Genomic DNA, 21,171 nt, shown 5'->3' on the forward strand with positions numbered 1-21,171 from the left:
AATTGCTTGTTGATTCGGCGGTGATCGGGGCTGAACTTGGTAGGGAGAACCCGTGTTCGATCCCCCGCAACAATAATTGGGAGGGGACTGGAACCTAACCACCCAGAACTCGTCCCGAATCCGGATTAGTCCTAAGGGAGAACCCGGGGGTTAACACCAAAAAAAATACAAGTATGGCCACGACTTCGTGTGCGTGGCTTGCCATGTTTTTTCCGTGCCAAAGTCGTGTCGTGCTTATTTCGTACTAGTACAATCCATTGCCATCTTTATCCAGTTTTTTTTGTGACCCTCTTGTGAGTTGTGGCTCAAAGTAATCAATTTACACTCGGAGTGGTTCAATTATGTTTCTCGGATTTTCTTTTTCCTTTACACCCGACGTTCAATTTAGTTTCTAGGATTTTCTTTTTATCTCCAAATGTGAGCTTCTGGTCGGGCAAAGTACGGTCAAAAGAGCCTATTCGTGGCAGGATAACACGAACATGGATATGGAATTCGCAAGGAAGAACTCTAGAAAAACCCGTTGTTCAAGGGAAATCCAAAACAAAAGGCAAAAACTAATAACTTCTTTAAGAATTGACTAGAATGAACATGGTATTGTATTATATTTTTTTATATGCTAAACAAAACGAACAAACTAAGGAAAGCAGGAAAAAGAAATAGACGTCGAGACTGCTCCTTTTGCAAGATCATGCGCCCTTTGAACCTACTATAGTATTACTCGTCATCAAATGATCAAAATGCCATATGCAAATTCAGTTCCACTAGCCAATGTTAAAGGTGAATATTGTTACACCCACCATTTATATACAAACATTTACATCAACTTATGAACATCTTATTTCCTTGAAAGAAAAGAAGAAAGACAAAAACTTATGAAAATCTGTATACAGTAGCACTAGCTGTTCCGATTTGAGATTTGGTTTAGAATAGTTAATTTCAAGAAAGAACACAAATACATCTGCTATCTATTCAAAATATATACCTCTTATACGATCTCAGAGTAAACTAAAGCTGGATCCAAACCGATCTAGCAAGCTCGAGTTAGACAAGTCATGTAATCAATCTACAAAGGCGGATCAGCACAGAACTTTTAAGAAATGTTGAGGAAATCATCATTATCCATGCTGGAAACACCATCTGGTGAATCTGAGGCCCCTGAACTTGTTAGGCCTCGCAACTCAGCCTGCAGTATAGTGAAGAGACACTTAGAGGGTCAGAGAGCCATATACAAATGGGACAAGTGACCTTCGGAAGTTCTTTTCAGATACACTGTCCTAAAAAGAGCTGAAATTTACTCAACAATTGGAAAATAGCAGTATTGCAAACTATATTAAGGGGTGCTACATCCACAATTCAGAATACTTTATGTGCAAGAAACCAGAAAGAGCAAGTATCAGGCTCGAGCACACAAATTTACTGAACAATTGGATAAAAAGCATATAGTAAACTATGTTAAGGGCTACTACATCCACAATTCAGAATACTTTATGTGCAAGAAACCAGAAAGAGCAAGTATCAGGCTCGAGCACACAAATTTACTGAACAATTGGATAAAAAGCATATAGTAAACTATGTTAAGGGCTACTACATCCACAATTCAGAATACTTTATGTGCAAGAAACCAGAAATAGCAAGTATCAGGCTCGAGCACACAAATTCCTTGCATGAGAAAAGCTTTGGTGTGCACAAACAGAGTGTGTCAGACACATGCTAAACTGAGGGGAAAAAAAAGGACTTTGTTTCTAACATAAGCTGTTTGTGTCCCGATTCATTAGTTGACTATAGATGTATTCAATTCAGTATACTTTATGTGCAAGAATCCAGAAAGAGCAAGTATCGAGCACAAAAAGAACGTGTCAGCCACATGATAAACTGAGAGGAAAAAAAAAAGGAAACAAAACAGGCCTTTGTTTCTAACATAAGCTGTTTGTGTCCCGATTCATTAGTTGAGTATAGATGTATAAGTTATATGTTCAGACATCTCACTAACTCCATAGAATGCAATAAGTCACATGTTAAGATCAAGCAATTAACTCCTTAAGGATGATTGCTCACAAGGATGTCAGCTTCAAGCTTAAATAATGAACATAACAAGATTTCAGCTTGGGACATTGGCTGGTTTATAAGCCAGCTGAGCTCAAACTCGTAATGTCCAAGGACCTTATATACTTCACTCTATTTTCATTGAACTTGTAAATACTTATTAGACAAAAACAAAAACATGAAGTTAGCCCATCTCAACTCCGTCAAATTTATTACACGTTTAAAACAAAAACAATAACCTGTCAAATTAGACAACGTAAAATTGGTTGAACCCAACTGGCTGATTGAGCTCATGCTCACCTACATATTCACACCTGAAGTTAGCCCAATCTCAACTCTGTGGCTTGAACTGAGTTTTTTCTTCTTTTCGGATAGATAAAGAGAAGGCCCAACCGAGCCGGAACCCCACACGGATCAACCCGGCCCGGTAAGTGGACAAGGTCCTTTGGGAAGGGGAGAGGGAAACCCCACCCCAAATTGCCCCCCTAGTGAGGTTTGATCCCACGACCTACAGGCTGTGAGATGCAAACCTTAGCTAATAGGCTTGGTTGTGGTTCGAACTGAGTGCAAGATCAGTTTGAACTAGATAATTCAGATCCAAACGAGCTCAAGCTTTAAATTTGATCTAAACTGCGCTTTCTTTCTTCTCTCCCCGACCTCCTCGGTGTTTTTTCTCAATATATGTTATGTCTCCCTAATATTTTAGCATATGATCATTATATAATAGGTTATTTTCCTATTATTGGTTCAGAAAGGTTCAATAGCTAGTTTTGAGAATTCATTTTGAAATTAGATACGCAATTCAACGTATATGGACATGTAATGAATCAAGTGTAAGGGAAGGGCATAATAGGTAGTGAGTAATATTAGGTAGAACTGATATTTGGAATTGGAATAGTTATAAATAAGTGCACATTAGGTTATGAGAGGTATGTTGAGAACTGATATTTTTGAGTAGAAAAATAAAGGCAGAAAATGTAATAATTATACCAAGTGAGATGAACTAACTATTTTTAAGCATAAAATTAATGGCATGAATTATATTAATTGGTTTGATAGATGAAGAACGCAAAGGGGATACAAAAGTAGTGACTTGAGGCCACCAATCTCCAGATTTAGTGACTTGAGGTTAGACCTGTCAAAAATCGACCCGACCCGAAAACCGACCCGAACCCGACCCGAAAAAAGCGGGTCTTGAACAAGATTTTTCAACCCGTAACCCGTTTTTATCCGAACCCGAACAACCCGGAATTTTCGGGTCCAAAACGGGTCGGGTTCGGTATGACCCGTCGGGTTTAGTGGTTAAATGAATTTTTTTATTTTTTTAAAAAATTTTGAAAAAACAACCAAAAATCGCAATAAACCCTAAAACTAAAGTATAGTCAGGACTCAGGAGCCGACAAACACCCAAACATCTCTTTCCTCTCAAGCTCTCAATCCTCTTTGGTTTACTGGCCGCATATCTCCAGCTCTCATCCTCTCTGGTTAATCGGCCAAGGGTGCTTCTGCTTTCATGCTTGTTGCTTGCTGCTGCTTCTTCATGCTTGCTACTGTATTTCTCTAGAAATTGGGAGGTAGCAGTTCTAAATTGTTTAACCTCCAACCATTAGATCGGTTAACAAGTACCCCTAGTTTAACTATATTACTATGTGGGTCTGTGTGTTTTAAAGTTTAACATTTTGAAAAGCCATGTACTCCATATCCTTGAATTGGGAACTTGGGAAGTATATGCTAATACCAGAAGTGAATATCAGTTGTAAAATTGTAATTGATGTTACAAGGGACCATGTACAGTGGTTATGATTGTTGGCTCACTTCATTTCTTCCTTTCTCAACTCCCTAACTTTAATTTTGTTTCTTGGGTTTCTTTAGCAGCTGTTGTTGTGTCACTCAGGCGAGTTGAGTCCTTGTGTTGCAGTTGTAATTAAGCACATATAACATACCAGGTCGATGCTGATATTTGTCTGCTTGATTTTAAACATTTTTAAAATGCTTTCAATTGAATCTTTCTTTGTTAAAATGTTTTACACTTGATTTTACTACTATTGTTAAAATGCCCAATTGGTGTAACTATAAAATGCATCTGATAATATGATATCATTTCTATTTAATAAGCAGACGATACTATATTATTACCAATTGATCTCTCAATGTTAAAATTAAAAATGCTTTTAATTTCATGCACATCTAATTCATTATATGATTAACTAATATCATTATACGATTAACTAATAGTAATAATAATCATTCAACCCGTTGGGTCAATTTGAACCCGTAAAAAAGGCATATAACAGTAAAAAATATACGGAATAAAAAAAGGCGTAATAAATGCTCTCAACCCGTTGGGTCAACCCGATCCCGAAAACTCTGGGTCTTGAACAAGCATTTGTCAACCCGAACCCGAAGTTGACCGACACTGACCCGACCCGACCCGACCCGTTTGACAGGTCTACTTGAGGTCACCTCTCTTCAAAGCCTAAGCTTTACCAAATTCTCAACATGCCTCTCATAACCTAATGTGCACTTATTTATAACTATTCCAATACACCTAGCTAATTTGTCTTCTACCTAATATTACTCACTACCTATTATGCCTTTTCTTACACTTGATTCATTACAGGACATTAATATTTTTGCAATGTGAAATAGGCCATACAATAAAATCATCTCCATAAAGAACCGGTAAAAGCTTAAGAAATACCTGATCAAACTGATTGGTGGTGCTATAGTCAATGTGAAGGTAGACTGTTAAGGCAATTAATAATAAATCCTATCTAGGAAATGAGGCCGTAATGACATCAACTCAATTTCGCCGCTTATACTTGTGAGGATACATTACAGGTTATTATGAAATTTAGCAAATATTATTACCTTAGCTTCTTCAATTCTTCCAAGCATGCGATGATATTGCTGGCGGGCTTCTGGAGATTCAACCATGGATAGCACTCTTGTGACAGCATCATCAATAGCAACATTGACCTTTTCTTTCCTAAAGACCTTGATAATATCATCATCATCTTCGTCTTCGTCAACAGTATCTGACTCAGGTCTAAATCCTCGCAAACCAGCTCCTTTACGACGCCAACGCAGTACAACCTTCTCTAGGATACCAACCGCCCAGCAAATAACCCTGTACTTCTTTCGAACTTGATGACCTCTCACATGAGCCTGCCAGCCAATAGAAGAAAATAACAGGATATAATAATTCCCAAGGCAAATATATGTTAAACTACACTGTAAAAGTAGTTCCAGCTGCCATCCCTCATACCCCATCCCAAAATAGAAGAGAAGGACAAAATTGTGGAAGTGCCATGGTTCACATCCTGAACATAAACACACCTAATATACAAATTTCTTTCCCAAGAAAATAAAAATATTACAGGATAGTTTGAAAGAGTGACAGAAAGAATGAAATGTGGAGGAAAGGCGCAGATTAGATTATGGACACATGTACCCTATGCTCAATGAGCACCAAAATATCACAATTGTGAATTACCTATATAAAATAACATGACATAATAATAAATGAAAATGAGATATGTACTTTTTGTTAGCAATAGTTAAAAATAGAAGTAACATATCCCAGGTTCTTTTACATACTCTTGTGCTCTTAGTGCACAGTAAGTATCATGAACATGCGTCTGTAGACCAAAGCTAGTTGACAAGGTATTGGGGAAGAACTGAAATATCATGCAGCGAAATGATAGCAGACATAAGTACCTGTATCTTCACTACTTTTTGGCGCAAAGTTAGGAAGTCTTTACGATCTTTCCAGCCCCGATAGTTCTTCTGAATAGATAGCGCAGCTTTTTGGTGGTCATGCGAACCGGGAAACGCCAATTTCGATGCAGCAGAAAGTCCCTGAATGTCATTTATAGTGAAACCATAGTCATCCAGATCAGCAGCAACTTCTGAGCTAGTCGCTTCCCTATATTGCCTCTTTCTGAAGGAATGGGCACGAAATGCTGATTGGATTCGTGCAGCAGCCTGAGCTGCATTTCTAACTGCTGCCAAGGTGTGTTTTAGCGAAAGTTGATCCTGATCAGTTGTGTTGATGTTCTCCTTTGAAAGGCAAACAGTTAATTCAGCCTCCACATCAGCAGAGCCTTTGGAGAGTTCACTTTCTGCTAGTGTGAGGGACGAGAGGTGGCTAGTTAGCGCCAGTTCAGAGAGATAACCAGCAAGTCCCTTGTGCCCACTTGCTGCGGCAATGTATGCTGCAATTCTGCCAGAAGGATCATGTGAACTGGGATCAGTCAAAGCCACAGCTGATGCTCCGGAAGCAATAAGAGCAGCAACCATTTTTTCCCTGTCATAGAAACAATCTGTGTTATTTCATTGCACAATGTTGAAAAGAATTTCAATTCAACAGTTTAGAACAGCAAGCAATAGATATATTGGAACAATAAAAATTTAAGATTAAAGGGAAATATATCCTTGTTCAACTAGTAGATAGTATGATGCTCAGTTTTTCCAAATCTTTTCCTCTTGTCATATCAAGTAAATGTCCCATATATAGGACAACATTCCACTCCAGGGACTTCTTAATGAAATCAATAGAGAAACGAGTTCCAGGACTTGCGCACTTTACAATGATTCATGACAACCTGAACAAGAAAAATCAAGAGTGAAATACACACACATCAACGGTGAGAATCTACCATATTTCATTACCAAAGTGGGTAAAGGTATAAAAGCTCTATATAGGTTTTAAGGACTTACCTATCTTTAACCCTACTTGCTCACTCAAGCATACGGTGACAACACATCTTATCCTTGATCCTACAGCATCATAAGTAACTTCAAGAAAGCAGGGTTCTAACCATTTTCTTTCCTTATTCTAAGGGGGCGTTTGGTTCGCAGAGGGTAAAGGGAATGGAATCAACAAAGGGAAAGAAAGGGAATGAGAATGATTCCCTTTGATTTAGAATATTGTTTGGGGAACACAAAGAGAATGAGGAGAAGAAAGTAGAGGAGAACCCATCGCCGGAGAAGAAGCCGGTGAAACCAAAGAAACCCATCGCCGGAGAAACCAAAGAAACCCATCGCCGCCTCTTCTCCTTCGTGGACCTAGCCGCCGCCTCTTCTCCTTCGCAGCCGCCGCCTCTTCTCCTTCGCAGCCGCCGCCTTTCCCACTCCTTTTCGCACATTCTAATTGGCAAATTTGTGGTTTTAATGGTCAAATTCGACCATGAAAACACCAGATCTGGTGTTTTTATGGTCGAATTTGACTATTTAAAGCCATGATTAAGAGGTTGCTTGAGCGGCGATGGTGAAACTCGGCGGCGACGGAGCGGTGAACTCGAACAGCGACGGAGGCGGTGAAGCTTGAGTGGCGACGGAGCTTCCGAAGGGGGTGAAGGTTGAGCGCCGATGGAGGTGGTGGTTGAGCGCCGACGGAGATGGTGGTTGAGCGACGACGAAGGTGTGTTCAAGATTCAGGGTCAGAGGAGGGAGAGAGGGTGTGGGGAAGGGAAGGGGGGAATGGAATGGGAAAGTGTAGGGGGGGGGGGGTGGGGAATGAGTGTAGAAGGTTTTAGGGTGAACTCAATAATGAAAAAGGGTAAAGGGAATGAAGAAATAGGCATAACAAACAACAACAAAGGGAATGATATCCTCTCATTCCCATTCCCTTTGATTATTACCCCCAACCAAACGCCCCCCAAATGCTTTCCCTGGAGTATCCGCCAACTTGCACCAATTTACTCATGAAAAAAGTGAAATGAACTGCAAAGGTATCAAGTCTAAGAAGCTTCTGACCTCATACAGGTCTGTGAGTCTTCAGCCATTCAACTTAGGATAAGACAAAATAAACAAGACACCTTGTATTATTCAAGCTACTGATCCCAGGGGGAAGGAAACAGTAACATATAAGCTTATATGGCTAGAATCTTAATTTCCTTATTGAATCTTAAAGTATTGATAGTTGGTGTCATATAGGCCATTGTTTCCTTTTATTCAAGATCCATTAGGAAGTTTAATTTCAACAACATATGGCTCCAAGATTCAGTAAAAGTGGAATGTTGCACTTATTCTGACCAACAGCCGTTCCACTCATTCAGCTACAATAGTTCAGAATACACATTGTTCTTGATTTTCATCCTAAACCTACATTGTTATTACTCAAAATATATTGAAAGCAAGTGATAACACATAAATTCAAATCCAGAATCAGAAGTTAAAATCTATAGCTTCAGAAATTTAATCTGAACCACTTTTGACATTCTTAAAGGATGGCCACAAGGAATAAAGAGCATTAAAATCCTTTAGATTATTGATTGTGCGACTGATTAAGAGAGGCATGAAAATTGAATTCACCTTCCAAATCTTGCGGCCCAGTGCAGGGCAGTCCAACCGTTGATATCACGAAAGTTTATGCCCACTCCACATCCCAAAACCGGGTTCAAAGCCCACTCATAGCCCAACCCAGCAATCATGTGAATTATTCCTTGTTCCTTTCTCGACAAGAAACAATCACCGCATGCTTCTCCTTCCACGGATTTGGAGGAAAGCCATTGCTGTAGTTTGTCTTTCAGAAGTTGTTGCAACAGCCAATCAAGGGTGTCACTGGAAGTAGCACCACCAACTAAGAGACCTTCAATGACTTGATCCCACATATCACCATCAGTCTTTTGTTTGTCAACTCCCAATTCATTGTTTTCTCCTTGTTGAAGATGTGAATTTGAGAAAAGCAGTTGCACCAATCGGACGAGTAACAACATCTCATCTGTACTTCTAGTTACTTCCCCTTCATGTTTATCACAATTTACACACGTATTATGCTTATCACGGTACTCAAACTCTCTAATCTCACTGCAGGACTCTCGATTCCCAGAAGTGATGCAGAGGGTCACCTTTCCTGACGAATGCGGAGGAGCCTGGCAACAAAGGACGCCATTCTGGACAACTTGCAGTGGAACTTCAACATCATCAAACATGCACATCCACTTAGACATTGACGGATCACACAGAAAAGATCCAATAATAATGACCTGCATCAAAATATAAAACCTATATGAATGCTTACACAGTTAGGGAAGAAAAATAATAGCTACAAGGCCTACAACTTAACAATCCCTGCATGCCAAGATATGAAATACTGGCAATCTGGCATACACACAAGTCACAACTTCCCCCACCCCCTTAAAGAAAGGTGGGAAAAAATAGAGATGAGGAACAAGAAATCACAATGCAACATGTTAGGCACCAAGCCACCAATAGATGATCAGTTTTCCAGATTCATACAGAACTATGATTGTAGCACAAATAAGTAATAACCCAAGGGGAAAGTGTCATTGAAATTGAAGAGGATGATGTGACAGCCTAAAGCCTAAAATATACCTTTGTTGAATCATTGGTAAATCCCCATTCTGGAGATATTTCATGAATGGAAAATCTCTGTTCCTTCGCGACTGTCAAGCTTAAATCAGTACCAAGAGACTTTCCTAGACTCGGATCAAGCAACATGGTGGACAACTCTGGGGTGGCAGGATATAATTGAGAGGAATACACTAAGGTATCCGTATCCTTGGCTGCTTCAGTCCCTATTTAATCAGTTGTAAACACAAAGTAGCTGTTAGAGAGAAATACTTACTCACACTTTATAGTGGGTTAATGCCCATGGAAGGGACTTTTACAACTTCAGTGGTAAAAGAGGATGTACATTTTCCAGCAATATGACCCCCATAATCTTCAGGGTGATTTTCCGGCTCAGCTGGCCTCCCAGAGGAAGATACTTCCTTTCCCTGACATGTGGTTATTCCCAGAAAAGTGTAAGTAGACAGAAACCAGATATGAAACTTTCAGAATGAGACAACTCAATCCACGTTTAAACTGACCTCCAACAAAATAATAGTGGAACAGAACAAGGTAAGTTAGAAGATTTTTGTTTAAGAAAATGAAGAGTGTTATGACTCGTATTTCCTCCCTTGTACCAAATTAAGAAAATCAACCCCCCCCCCCCCCCCCCCACCCCTAATCTCACACACACACGGACACAACCAATAAAAATGAAGAATTACCATAGCTTTCCCAGTTTTTTCAAAAAAAATTGAGGCCAAAGATTAATTTAAAAATGATGGTCAAGACTACATTTTATTCGCCAATTCAGATGGTATAAGGACCGCAAATCTGGTGAAAGGAAACATTTCGTTATGCCAGGGTTGTGCAACCTTCCACACCCTAGCACTTCTCTGAATAATTACTTCTAGGCCAAATATTTTACAATGAATAAATACTACAACCCATTGCATAAGGTAGTATCTAGGGAGGTTGGATGGCTGCTTTACCGTTAAAATTATATGTTTCCAAATTCTAATATTAGTTGCTAATGTTGCATCTTGTTTTAGCCTTGAACAGGCCATGGCCCAGAAATCATCAATCACACACTAGTGTAACTCATGAAGCTTTACATTTGCAAAATAATTATCAAAAACAACAACATTTTGAAAAGATATGTTAATGAAAGACAAACATCTAGTGTAACTATTGAACTTACATTAGCAACTGCAATGTATTCTTTGTCCCCTTCTGCCTTCTGATTTGGGAAACCCTTGGACAAATCAAGGAAATCATTCCAGAATAAAGGTTCACCATTTTGAACGCTTCCCATGCCAGAAGTAACATGGTGATGCACTTCACTGCCACCTATAAAAGCAATAATTTTTCAGAGAGTGATTTCTCAGGATTTCTATGCTGTAATTAACACTATCAAAAAGTAACTTTGACAAGTAAGATCAAGAGAAACAATCTTATGATGAAGATTTCATGGATTTCACAATTTAGCTAAAAGCAGCTTGGACAAGACAAAGTGGAAACTGAATTGTATTCAGGCACAGTCGCACAGCAACACTAAAAGCTTGCTCAGTTACACACACATGTCATCATCATCTTTATCGCCATCATCATCATCATCATCATCATGATCAGCTAAACACAATACGAATTATCACCAATACGTGTAAGTGTGTAACACAGATAAGATTTTAGCTATTAGCTCTGAGAAACACAAACCTTACCCTAATTGTGCAAACTAATGGGAATACTTCCAAATATTCTGCTGGAAACATTAGCTCTGAGCAACAAAGACTTAACCCCTGATAGCACCAAAATAGGCAGAATACTTTTTAATTTTCTGTCAGAAAACAAATTGTGTTTTTAAATAACTACTTTCATTCTCTACTTTCACTTCATTTTTCAAGGTCAAAGTCTATAAACTTTGATAATTATTCTTTCCTATATATTCATAAATAAAATGTCAACTTCTTATAATTTTAAAAATAGAGTAACTAAAACTATTGATGGCCAAAGGAGGTAGATTTTTTTAGTAATAAATCCTTCCAATCTTCCATTCGCTCAACACACCCCATAAGTCCATGACAATAAGCCACTTCAAGGGAAACAAAACCCATAAGTCCCCAAGCTCAGAACGGAAATTGCTAGACACTTAGAGCACAACAAACGCTAAGAACCAAAAAGCTTCTTGATGAATTACCCATGAAACCCAACACGGTCCAAGTCAGACCGGTGTCACGGATGGTCTCCCACACTATCGCATGTAGCAGCATGCTAAAGTAACAAGCATCGCAAGGCATCGCGTTGCACCGCCAAGGGTGGCGGCAAAGTCGTTGGACACCACCGGCAACGTGGTGTTCCATCGGGAGTTGGGTCGTGTGGGTCGATAAGGCAACAAAGTGCATTGGGTGCACAGTCGTCTGGCACTGGGCGATAGGTAGCATCGTGGGCAGCAGGGGTGTGCGTGGGCGCTAGCAGCAAGAGCAGCACCTACCTCCTATAGAGGTATATTTTGAATATGGGGTAAATTCCTAGTGAGTACCCACGTGACAGTAACATAATAATGGGTCGTTTGAGGGCCAAACGATATCCACATGGGCTGAAACTTGGGGTCCCACATATTTTGGCTTGGCCCAATGAAGATGATGGTCGGGCCAAATTTTGGGTTTGAGGCACAGAAAGCCCGGTTTTGCAGCAGGTCAGTCCGGTTGTGCACTGGAAGGTTCTAGAGTGCTCCGGATGGGTCTTGAGCATTCAAACTTGGTTGTTTCTTGAAGGTTCTAGCTAGGAAGAGTCTAGAACCTTGCTGTACAAATTAGGGAAGATATTAACATTCTAGAGAATTGTAGGCTCTTGTATGTAAAAAGTAGTGTAGAACTGTAGAATGTTCTAGAGTAGAAGGCTCTAGGGACTTGGGTGCCTGTAAAATAGGTTGCCTCATTCATTTGCACAGCCAGCTAACCCATTGCAAACATTCTCAAGTAATACAAAAACCTTTCCAAACACTCTTGCTTACAATTTCCTTACTTAGCCAATTCCGTAGCATCACTTAGCATTAGCCGAGAATCGAAGTGTCTTGACTATTGATCCGACGACACTATGTAGCGTGCATAAGGCTTGGAAATAGCTAGCACATGACACATATCTTTCTTAAATGCATAGTCCTAAACTAACATATGAATCTTGCATTTCACCGAGTCATTTCCTTGTAACCATCATCTATACAAGGGTTTCAAGGGATTCAGACATCCATTCAGACCTGAACTATTTGGGACCAACCCAACACACCAGTTTCACCAAACTTTAAAGCTCCCCCAAGATGATAATACTGATATGCTAATAGGCGCCAGCATTATTAGAACTTTTCAATACCTTACATAAACTTGCACCCAAAATCTAACATTTAAAAACTATGTTGCTCTGATTATTATAAAGAATTGGACTCATTAAAAGCATCAAGCGCGAAACAGAATACTTTCTATGGAAAACTATTTAGAGAGTTGGGGGTAGAAGCGTATATTCATGACTCACTGTCACTCTTAATATATTATTCTATAGTCAAACAAGCTGCTGCAAACTAGATAAATATAATGACACAAAACAGACCGAAAGAATTCAAAAGTAAAATATTTACAACAACAAAAAAAAAACAAAAAAAAACTTAACCTTGATTTTGTTGTGAAGGACCATTTGAATTAGCCCACGCTCCGGCATATCTACTTCCATACTGATCATCCAGCTCTCCATACACATCTTCATTCCTGTTTTGATCATCAAGTGGAGCATATTCTTTGAGGCAGTCATCATCCAAGCTCAATTGCACTTCTAGACGTCGTAGAGCCTGGTTAACATCAAACTCAGACCGCATACTCAAATTTTCAGTTGTATTTGACTCATTTAAGCAGTCAATCCCTTTCCCCATTATTGCATCTGAGCTAACTTCTATGGATCCAGGGCTTGGGTAACTCTGGTATGATTCACGAAAGTCACTCAAACAAGACGATCCTGGATTTTGCATAGTGTATGTACTTGGGCTCTGACTTATTATAGAAGATGTTCCCGGTGACAAGTCTGTAATGGATCCAGAACTTAGCTTCCCCTGCAAAATCATAAATGAAAAAACCATATAATGGAAGACTTTAACTGTATGTGATTTCAACGCAGCAGAAAAATAAAGGAGTCTGCGTTTTATGTATGATGATATCCTCTCCTCCAAAAGAAAATATTCAGATATTCCATCTGATCCAAAATTTACTATACCTCATTTCTTTTGATCCAATTGTCATTTTACAGTAACAAACTAACAATGCAACACTAAATATTACATATAATATCAACATAAAATTATGTCATATTTTTATTGACAGTGCAATAGTTATGTTATTCAATGCAAGTTTTACTAGATTAACCAAATTTTAATTAAGTATAAAAACAAAGAAACCTAGTCTCCTTCTGCTATTGTGTATTTCTTCACATTTAATTATTTGTTCAGTCACCCATCAGCCGTTGTTAGGTAAGCCCCTTTCTATAGTTGGTTTCGGCTATTTCTTCACGTACTACATAGGCTTAAGTCATTATGAATAAAGGTGGTGGTCTTTCATATGTGAGAGTCGTATTTTAGGTTAGAACTTCTTGTGTAAGCACTACCTAGTTTTCCTTTCCTAATCAAATATAATAATAATTATGTGCGTTTGTTCTTCTCTTCTTGAGTGTTGTTATGTCTCACTTATGGTTGGAGTTTTCTTTGTTACTTTTTTGTTTTCAGATGAAAATTTTCCCGGAATTTGATTTGGATTTTGGAATGGAAAAGGTCTAATCTACAAAATAAATTCTCGTTTGAAAGAACTATTGCACGGATTGTGAGGCCTTCCACTTACCTCTGTGATATCTCTGTAATGAACAAGAACAATGTGCTCATGCACCCTACAAAAAGGAGCATAAATAATTAGAGTAGCCATGCATGATGTACATCTGTACTCCTCAATTAGTAGTTTCATGGGCACCAGTGGATAAATTAATATCAGAAATAGTTATTCAAAAAATGTAGCTAGTTTTAAAACAACAAACTAGCAGAGCTTAGTTGCCCAAATTAGTTGGTCGGTTGATCCAATTGGGTTCTCCCACCTAATGTGCAAACAATCCAAGGAACATAACCAATCTCACAAGGGGCTTCCCTGAATAATTGCCAAATTAACTAATAGTACATGCTCTGAAGTGAACCAGACAGAAGCTCTACCGAGATGGTTTATTCTACTATTGAAATGAAAATTGTATCACGTGAATGGAAAACAGATCAGAACAGCAGAGAATTCAAGTGAACTCACCTATCCAACATCCAGTAACTACGCCTCTGAAAATTCGGAGTCTCCTCTCCATGTGCATAATAGCAATTCAAAGCTTCAGAATTTCCAACCTAGAATTCACAGCAATACAAATGGAGAGTTCACACAGGTAACACCTTATAACCAGGAACAGACTCAAATGAAAAACATACTACAGGAAACCAAGAAAGGATCACCATGTTCAACAACATAAATCTGCCACTTCCCATTAGAAAACTGTTCCGGGAATCGGAAGCATAATGACCAATAAAATATATTAAGAATCCCAAAAGAAATAAATACTCCGTGTAAATATAAATAACAACCTAAAGGGTCATAAGTATTAGTCACTTCTACAAAAAAAGATATTCAAAAGACTCCAAAAACTTGCCAGGTGAAAAAAAGCACATTCCTTGATCACGTAAAAAGGAGGGATCAGCTGATCCCCTAATTTAACGACAAAGTCCACAAATTTTCTTAAGGAACATTCGACTAATGATACCCAACTAGGAAACCATTGCTCTGGTGCAGGAAAAATACCAACCAAGTGGGCTGTAGTCCACAACTCCATGACACCCCAGTGTTGGGTGCTGCCCTGTGAGTCTGTGACTTACGGCTCAACTACAAGAGCTAGAGAATCTTTGTTATATAACCATTTTTATTTTATTTTTGGGCTCCGCAAAGAGTTTTTCTTTTTATTCTTCCTTTAACAAAAGAGAGGGTTACCCTAGAAGGCTAGAATTGCATAAAATTCAGGGTATCATGTAAATTTCCCTTAAAATAACTAAACCATTAGCTAGAATCAATCTTTGTGGATTTATTTCCAATAGCTAGCACAATAAACTCATTCAAGAAAGCTCCAAAATGATTTACATTAGTTGTTGCCAACTTAAAGTAAACAAATCCAATTTAAACAGCCTCGAAAGACCTGGAAAGAGGCAAGTAAACAATAAAATAAATTATAATGCCCAATATTGAGTGTGATACGCATGCAAATAATATGGAATTCGCCAAATTTTATTTATACAAAGGATATTCTAATGATTTTATGATCGAAGCAACTCCGTTTCTTAATCCCCTATTAATAAGGCCATGGTCCATGAGTGGGGGGGTGGGGTGGGGGGAAGCCTCTTTATTGACAATGATCTCTCAGACCGAACAAATGATCTCTAATTAGATTGTGCTCAGCCACCAGTATCATTAACCAAAAACCAGAGCGAACCTTGAGACGTTCATGTGCTTCCCCAACAGTTCTGCCATCCTTTTTTTTCCGCCAACTATGGCCATCTTTCCGGAAAAATCTAAGAACCCTCTTGTTGAAAAGAAATAAAGAACCACCTGTCAAAATCAAAGTCAGTGAAGTCAAGTAAATCAGTAAAAAGGAAAGGTACTGATGCCGTTACAGAAGAACTTACTCGGTGGCTTTTGAGGAGCCTCCTGGGTTATCTTGTAGTTTTCATGATTCTGTAAAATGAAAAGCACTTCCGCAGGTTTTAGCCAACGAGTCTGAGCAGCTCGTAGCAGTTCATTTGTATCAAATCCTGAAAGTTCCGACAAGACATATTAGGTTTTGTTCTCTTCACCATAGTTCAAGAACTTATTACATACTCTTGTCACACCAATCTTTTTTCAGTTTGCTAATTATCAGAAATCTTTATTTGCGCAATAAACAAAATTATGAAATTAGATAATTAAAAATGCACATTCAGACGAATCTAAAAAGATAATACATGATAAAAAAAATTATATAAAAAACAAAAAAAAGGTCTTGTATATTAGCGTAAAATACAGTTGAAGTTCAGTTAAACTAGGTATCAGATCATACTTAGTTTCAAAAAAAAAAAAAAGGTTATCATACTAGACTCGGAAAATTCACACTAGGCTCGAGTTTGAAAGATACAATCCATACGTCTTATTCCACGTGAAGAGAACACGGTCTTAGTCGTTTAGCAGCCCTTTCAACCATCCAAAACAACATCTAATGCCAAAAGTTTCAGAAGATTCATCAGAAAGACCTTCACCTTATTTGGAAAAAGGATGAAAATCAATGATCTCTAATTTTTAGACGAAATATGCAGCTGGTGCTGATGCCTCCCATGTCTCTTCTCTTCCAGAGCTCTCTTAGACGTATGAATCATTAGACAGGGTTGTGGTACAGCCTACTGTTACTCTCAGTCTCCTTCAAATGACTTCTTTGCGGGTAATTGGGTAAACTAAACAAATCGTTACTATCCACCCCCACCACCAAAGAGACAAAAGGGGGGGAAATCCAAAAGACGCTAGCGTTTGAAAAGGGCTGCAAAAAAATTCTAATGCCTGCCCAATTTCCCTCAGCCAATGCAACCTAGGTGTCCATAAATAGGAAAGATAGGCAATTCATAAGTGCGACATCGGTTTGTTGTAATCCTGATTCTTGAAACTATAGTAAATCCCCATAATAGAAGGATATCAAATTGCACACCTTTATGTCCTATGTAAAGTGGATACATGCAGGTATAAAAACTTCCCAAGAAAATGAGAATTTGTTAGTCCCACAAATCGGTGTTCCAACTTCCTGGGAAGTGCCTAAATCTGGTAAGTTTTCTACCATGAAGTTCCACTTACTTGGAGGGGCTAGGTAGCAATCCCTACGGTCTGTTATTTACAACTTATTTTAACTTATTCTGACTTAATTAAGTGCAGATAAGTTCAAATATGTTAATAAAGGTTATGGTATGTTCAGTTCAGTTCAGCAAAAATACGTTTTTTCAGATAATTTACACACACACATATAAGTCTTCAGCAAAAATAAGATTATTTAAGTTCAAATAAGTTTAGATAAGTAAATTTCAGTCAAATTCAGTAGAACCAAACAAAACCTCATTTATACAACATAAAACTTCCCAAAAGCTTGTGTTCTAGTCCACTGAATAACTATACAAGATTCTACTCCCGGGGATGTACAAGTTCCTATGTTTTAATATGTCAACCAAATGACTCCCACTTGACATTTATCGGCCTTCAAGCCACGTCTTTGAACTACATTTTCGTTACCAAACTTGGGAAAATAGATACCCAATGTCTTATATAAAAAATCAAATGATTCTTTGAGGGGAAAATTTAGTAAAAAAAAAAACACAAGAATATGACTATTGAACAAAGTAACACTATAATTTTCAAAATATATGGACAAGGATGTACTTTAAAGCTTTGAACACTTTAACGTATTAACTAGGACTTATGGAATAGAGCCATATATGCAGCAATACAACTGGGATACTAGTTTCCACTACAAGTTTCACTATCTCAAAATACACCGCACTTTAAAGGAAGTTATAATCAGAGTTCTGCCAATTTGAATTAAAGTCAAATGGAACTATCAGTGTGTACTATTGCAAAACTCAGGGAGAATAACAGTACCCTAATGGCTAACTTCACCTTCGAAAATTAAAACACTACTTCGACCTTTGTACAAATCACTCACCCACATTGAAGGCTTCTTTAATTTCAAAATGTCACTAAACCTCTCTTAAATTCATAATACTTTGTTGCAATAAAACTATAAAAGTGGAAGTAGAACACATTTCCCAACCCCATTCTACTTGCGAGACGTGACTATATACATCCATTTCGTTATGCCGCTAACTCTTTAGGTCAGGAAATTCAGGATCCTAGGATTATGCCATCTCTATCTATCCATTCCGTTAACAAGTGTAAACCATTTGAGTATTATATCTATTGTACTCCTCTTTTCAAAATAGTTGCAACACTCTCTTCAAAAAGTCAAACTCCACGAAATCGAATCACAGCTTCCTAGGAGTAAATATAAGCTTATCACTAGTTCAAAAGCCCTATCTTAGAGCCGTTTATAAAATTTTAATGCCTTAATCCGCATATAGGAGAATTTCAGAGTTTTCTCAACAATATTCGACGGCATTTTTGGGCAATTCTGAGTGTTTTCCAATATATTTTCGCCATACACTCTCAGTCGAAACATATCAAGATTTTGGGATTGTATATTCAACAACTAACAACTACAAGTCTACAACTGGATATATCCATAAAACCGAATTTCAACGATAATTTGCAAAAAAAAACAAAAAAAAAGCTTCCTGCTTTCCAATGAATGCACAGCACAAGAACTGTTCATTTTTATGTACAATAAAGTTTATACAAATTGATAAAAACACAATACCATGATAATTCAAAAATTTAGAATTTTAATTGATGATTAAGCAACAACAATAAAACTTTGAATTTGGTTCTTATACAATTGTGCGTGTGCACACACGCGACTTTCCCACTTAATTTTTTCCAACAGTCGGAGTCAATGGACATAATGTTGACTGCTTGGCCGGATCGTTGGCCAAAGGTCCCATTTTTAATTCAAGGTACTTTTTGACAAAATTAAAACAATAAGACACTAGTTCACAAACTCGCCTAAAAAAAAGGTATTTTTTGACAATTTTGCCTAAAAGTGGAAGTAGAATACATTTCACAACCCCATTCTACTTGCGAGACGTGACTATATACATCCATTTCGTTATGCCGCTAACTCTTTAGGTCAGGAATTCAGGATTCTAGAATTATGTCATCTCTATCCATCCATTTCATTAACAAGTGTAAAACATTTGAGTAGAGTATTATATCAATTGTGCTCCTCTTTTCAAAATAGTTGCAACACTTCTCTTCAAAAAGTCAAACTCCACGAAATCGAATCATAGCTTCCCTAGGAATAAATGATAAGTTGATCACTAGTTCAAAAGCCTTATCTTAGAGCCGTTTATAAAATTTTAATGCCTTAATCCGTATATAGGAGAATTTCAGAGTTTTCTCAACAATATTCGACGGCATTTTTGGGCAATTTTCTAAGTGTTTTCCAATATATTTTCGCCATACACTCTCATTCGAAACATATCAAGATTTTGGGATTGTAATGCAACAACTAACAACTACAAGTCTACAACTGGATATATCCATAAAACCGAATTTCAACGATAATTTGCAAAATCACCCGGAGGACTCCATCCTATTTGCTGAAGCTTCGGCACTTCGAGAAGGAATCAAAAGTGCGGTGGCAATGGGATGCAAAAATCTCATTATTGAAGGGGATAATTTGGTGGTGATCAATTCAATGAACAAGGTTTGGCAGGTCCCGTGGGAGATTAGTGGGCTCGTTGAGGATGCTAGTCGGGATTTATCAAATTTGGATTCATTTTCTGTCACTCATTGTTATCGGGAAGCCAATCAAGCGGCGGATTTCTTGGCGGCAAAAGGAAGCTCTTGTCCTATTATGTCACTGTGGTTTTCGTCTTTTGATCATTCCCTTTCCCTCATCATCCGAAAGGATGAGTTAGGTCTTCCCTTTCAAAGGGGTTAACCTGGTTTTTTTTCCTTATCAAAAAAAAAAATTAAAAAAAAAACGATAATTTGCAAAAAAACAAAAAAAAGCTTCCTGCTTTCCAATGAATGCACAGCACAACAGCACAAGAACTGTTCATTTTTATGTACAATAAAGTTTATACAAATTGATAAAACAGAATACCATGATAATTCAAAATTTTAGAATTTTAATTGATGATTAAGCAACAACAATAAAATTCTCAAAAAACACACAAATTCATATGAAAAGTGTCGGAAAAATTGAAGGACTAAGAGAGAGAAAGCTTACCAGACTGCATAACTGTGGATCAACCGCGAGTGATCAAGACAAAATCAAAAGATAATTGTGTCTTTTTCATTCAAAAAATCGACAAAATTTTGGGGAAACTGGATAAAAATTGAAATCCCGTTGACTCAAATTGAAGATCTTTCAGGTTTGTAAGATGAACAGAAATCAGTGAAATGGAAAATAGGAGAGAGAAATTGTTGAAGAGAGACAGAGAGAATGACTGGTACGGAAGAGTTGTTGGGTGAGAACTGAGAAGTGAGCAGAGTTTGTGAGAAATTTCGAGGATGGGAGGGAAGAAAGAAAATGTAAAGTGATGACTGATGATAGAGAGTGAGCAAGTAATAACGAGTTGACAGAATAAAGAAAACGGCACGTTTTTTACGGTAAGTATGAATTGATGCAAGCCCTTGTCCTCTTATGTTTTTTAATTTTTTTTCTTTTGATCATTTCTTCTCCCATTACTCCGTTAATATCCGAAAAGATAAGTTAGGTTAGCTTCTATCAATACGGTGAATGAGAAATATAATTTAATAGTACCCCGTATATGTAAGTGGAAAAATAAATAGTTTTGGCTGCCAGTAATTTTATTACAGTATATGCAATTTAACGTATTTTTCAAATGCTTCTATTTTCCTTCACAACGAAGTTTTACAATAAACTACGTAGTAGATGGTTTCTTATAATAAGGATGTCATCTTAAATATGAAGTACTATGAACTTATGAAGTATTGTATCGATTTGGTTTGTAGCTTGTCGATCTACACTTGGATGGTTTCTTTTCAATCGTTAGGGAGCTTTTGGGAGATTTGTCTTCCGCGTATTGAAGGTAAATAACCACTCTAGCTTTGTGTTTGATCTTTGATT

At 37.8% G+C, this 21,171-nt stretch overlaps 1 protein-coding gene across 2 annotated transcripts; it reads right to left on the reverse strand.

Annotated features, from left to right (window-relative positions):
- Window positions 1–729: 729 nt before the first annotated feature.
- LOC110785716 (calmodulin-binding transcription activator 4) lies at window positions 730–20,644 on the reverse strand. Of its 2 annotated transcripts, XM_021990214.2 has the most exons (13): window positions 20,308–20,644; window positions 16,073–16,198; window positions 15,880–15,995; window positions 14,661–14,749; window positions 14,214–14,259; window positions 13,003–13,435; window positions 10,541–10,689; window positions 9,707–9,788; window positions 9,385–9,587; window positions 8,362–9,035; window positions 5,764–6,352; window positions 4,915–5,211; window positions 730–1,183 (listed from the first exon to the last, which is right to left on the reverse strand). In XM_021990214.2, exons 1-13 carry the CDS (start codon window positions 20,315–20,317, stop codon window positions 1,091–1,093), a joined length of 2,907 nt encoding a protein of 968 aa, XP_021845906.2. In that variant the 5' UTR covers window positions 20,318–20,644; the 3' UTR covers window positions 730–1,090. The 2 variants fall into 2 exon arrangements, with proteins under 2 accessions (XP_021845906.2, XP_056686716.1); XM_056830738.1 differs by lacking the exons at window positions 14,214–14,259; window positions 15,880–15,995; window positions 16,073–16,198; window positions 20,308–20,644 and having other exon boundaries at window positions 14,661–14,684.
- Window positions 20,645–21,171: the final 527 nt, after the last annotated feature.

Source organism: Spinacia oleracea, chromosome 1 (genome assembly GCF_020520425.1).
Source record: "Spinacia oleracea cultivar Varoflay chromosome 1, BTI_SOV_V1, whole genome shotgun sequence".
NCBI lineage: Eukaryota > Viridiplantae > Streptophyta > Magnoliopsida > Caryophyllales > Amaranthaceae > Spinacia > Spinacia oleracea.

Bases quoted from the DNA above. Each gene is read 5' to 3' on its own strand.
- LOC110785716 (XM_021990214.2), bottom strand. The intron at 13,436-14,213 runs GTAAGTGGAAGG...ATGATTTTGCAG, and splicing joins ATTACAGAGATATCACAGAG to GGGAAGCTAAGTTCTGGATC. The intron at 9,588-9,706 runs GTACATCCTCTT...CTGATTAAATAG, and splicing joins GGGTCATATTGCTGGAAAAT to GGACTGAAGCAGCCAAGGAT.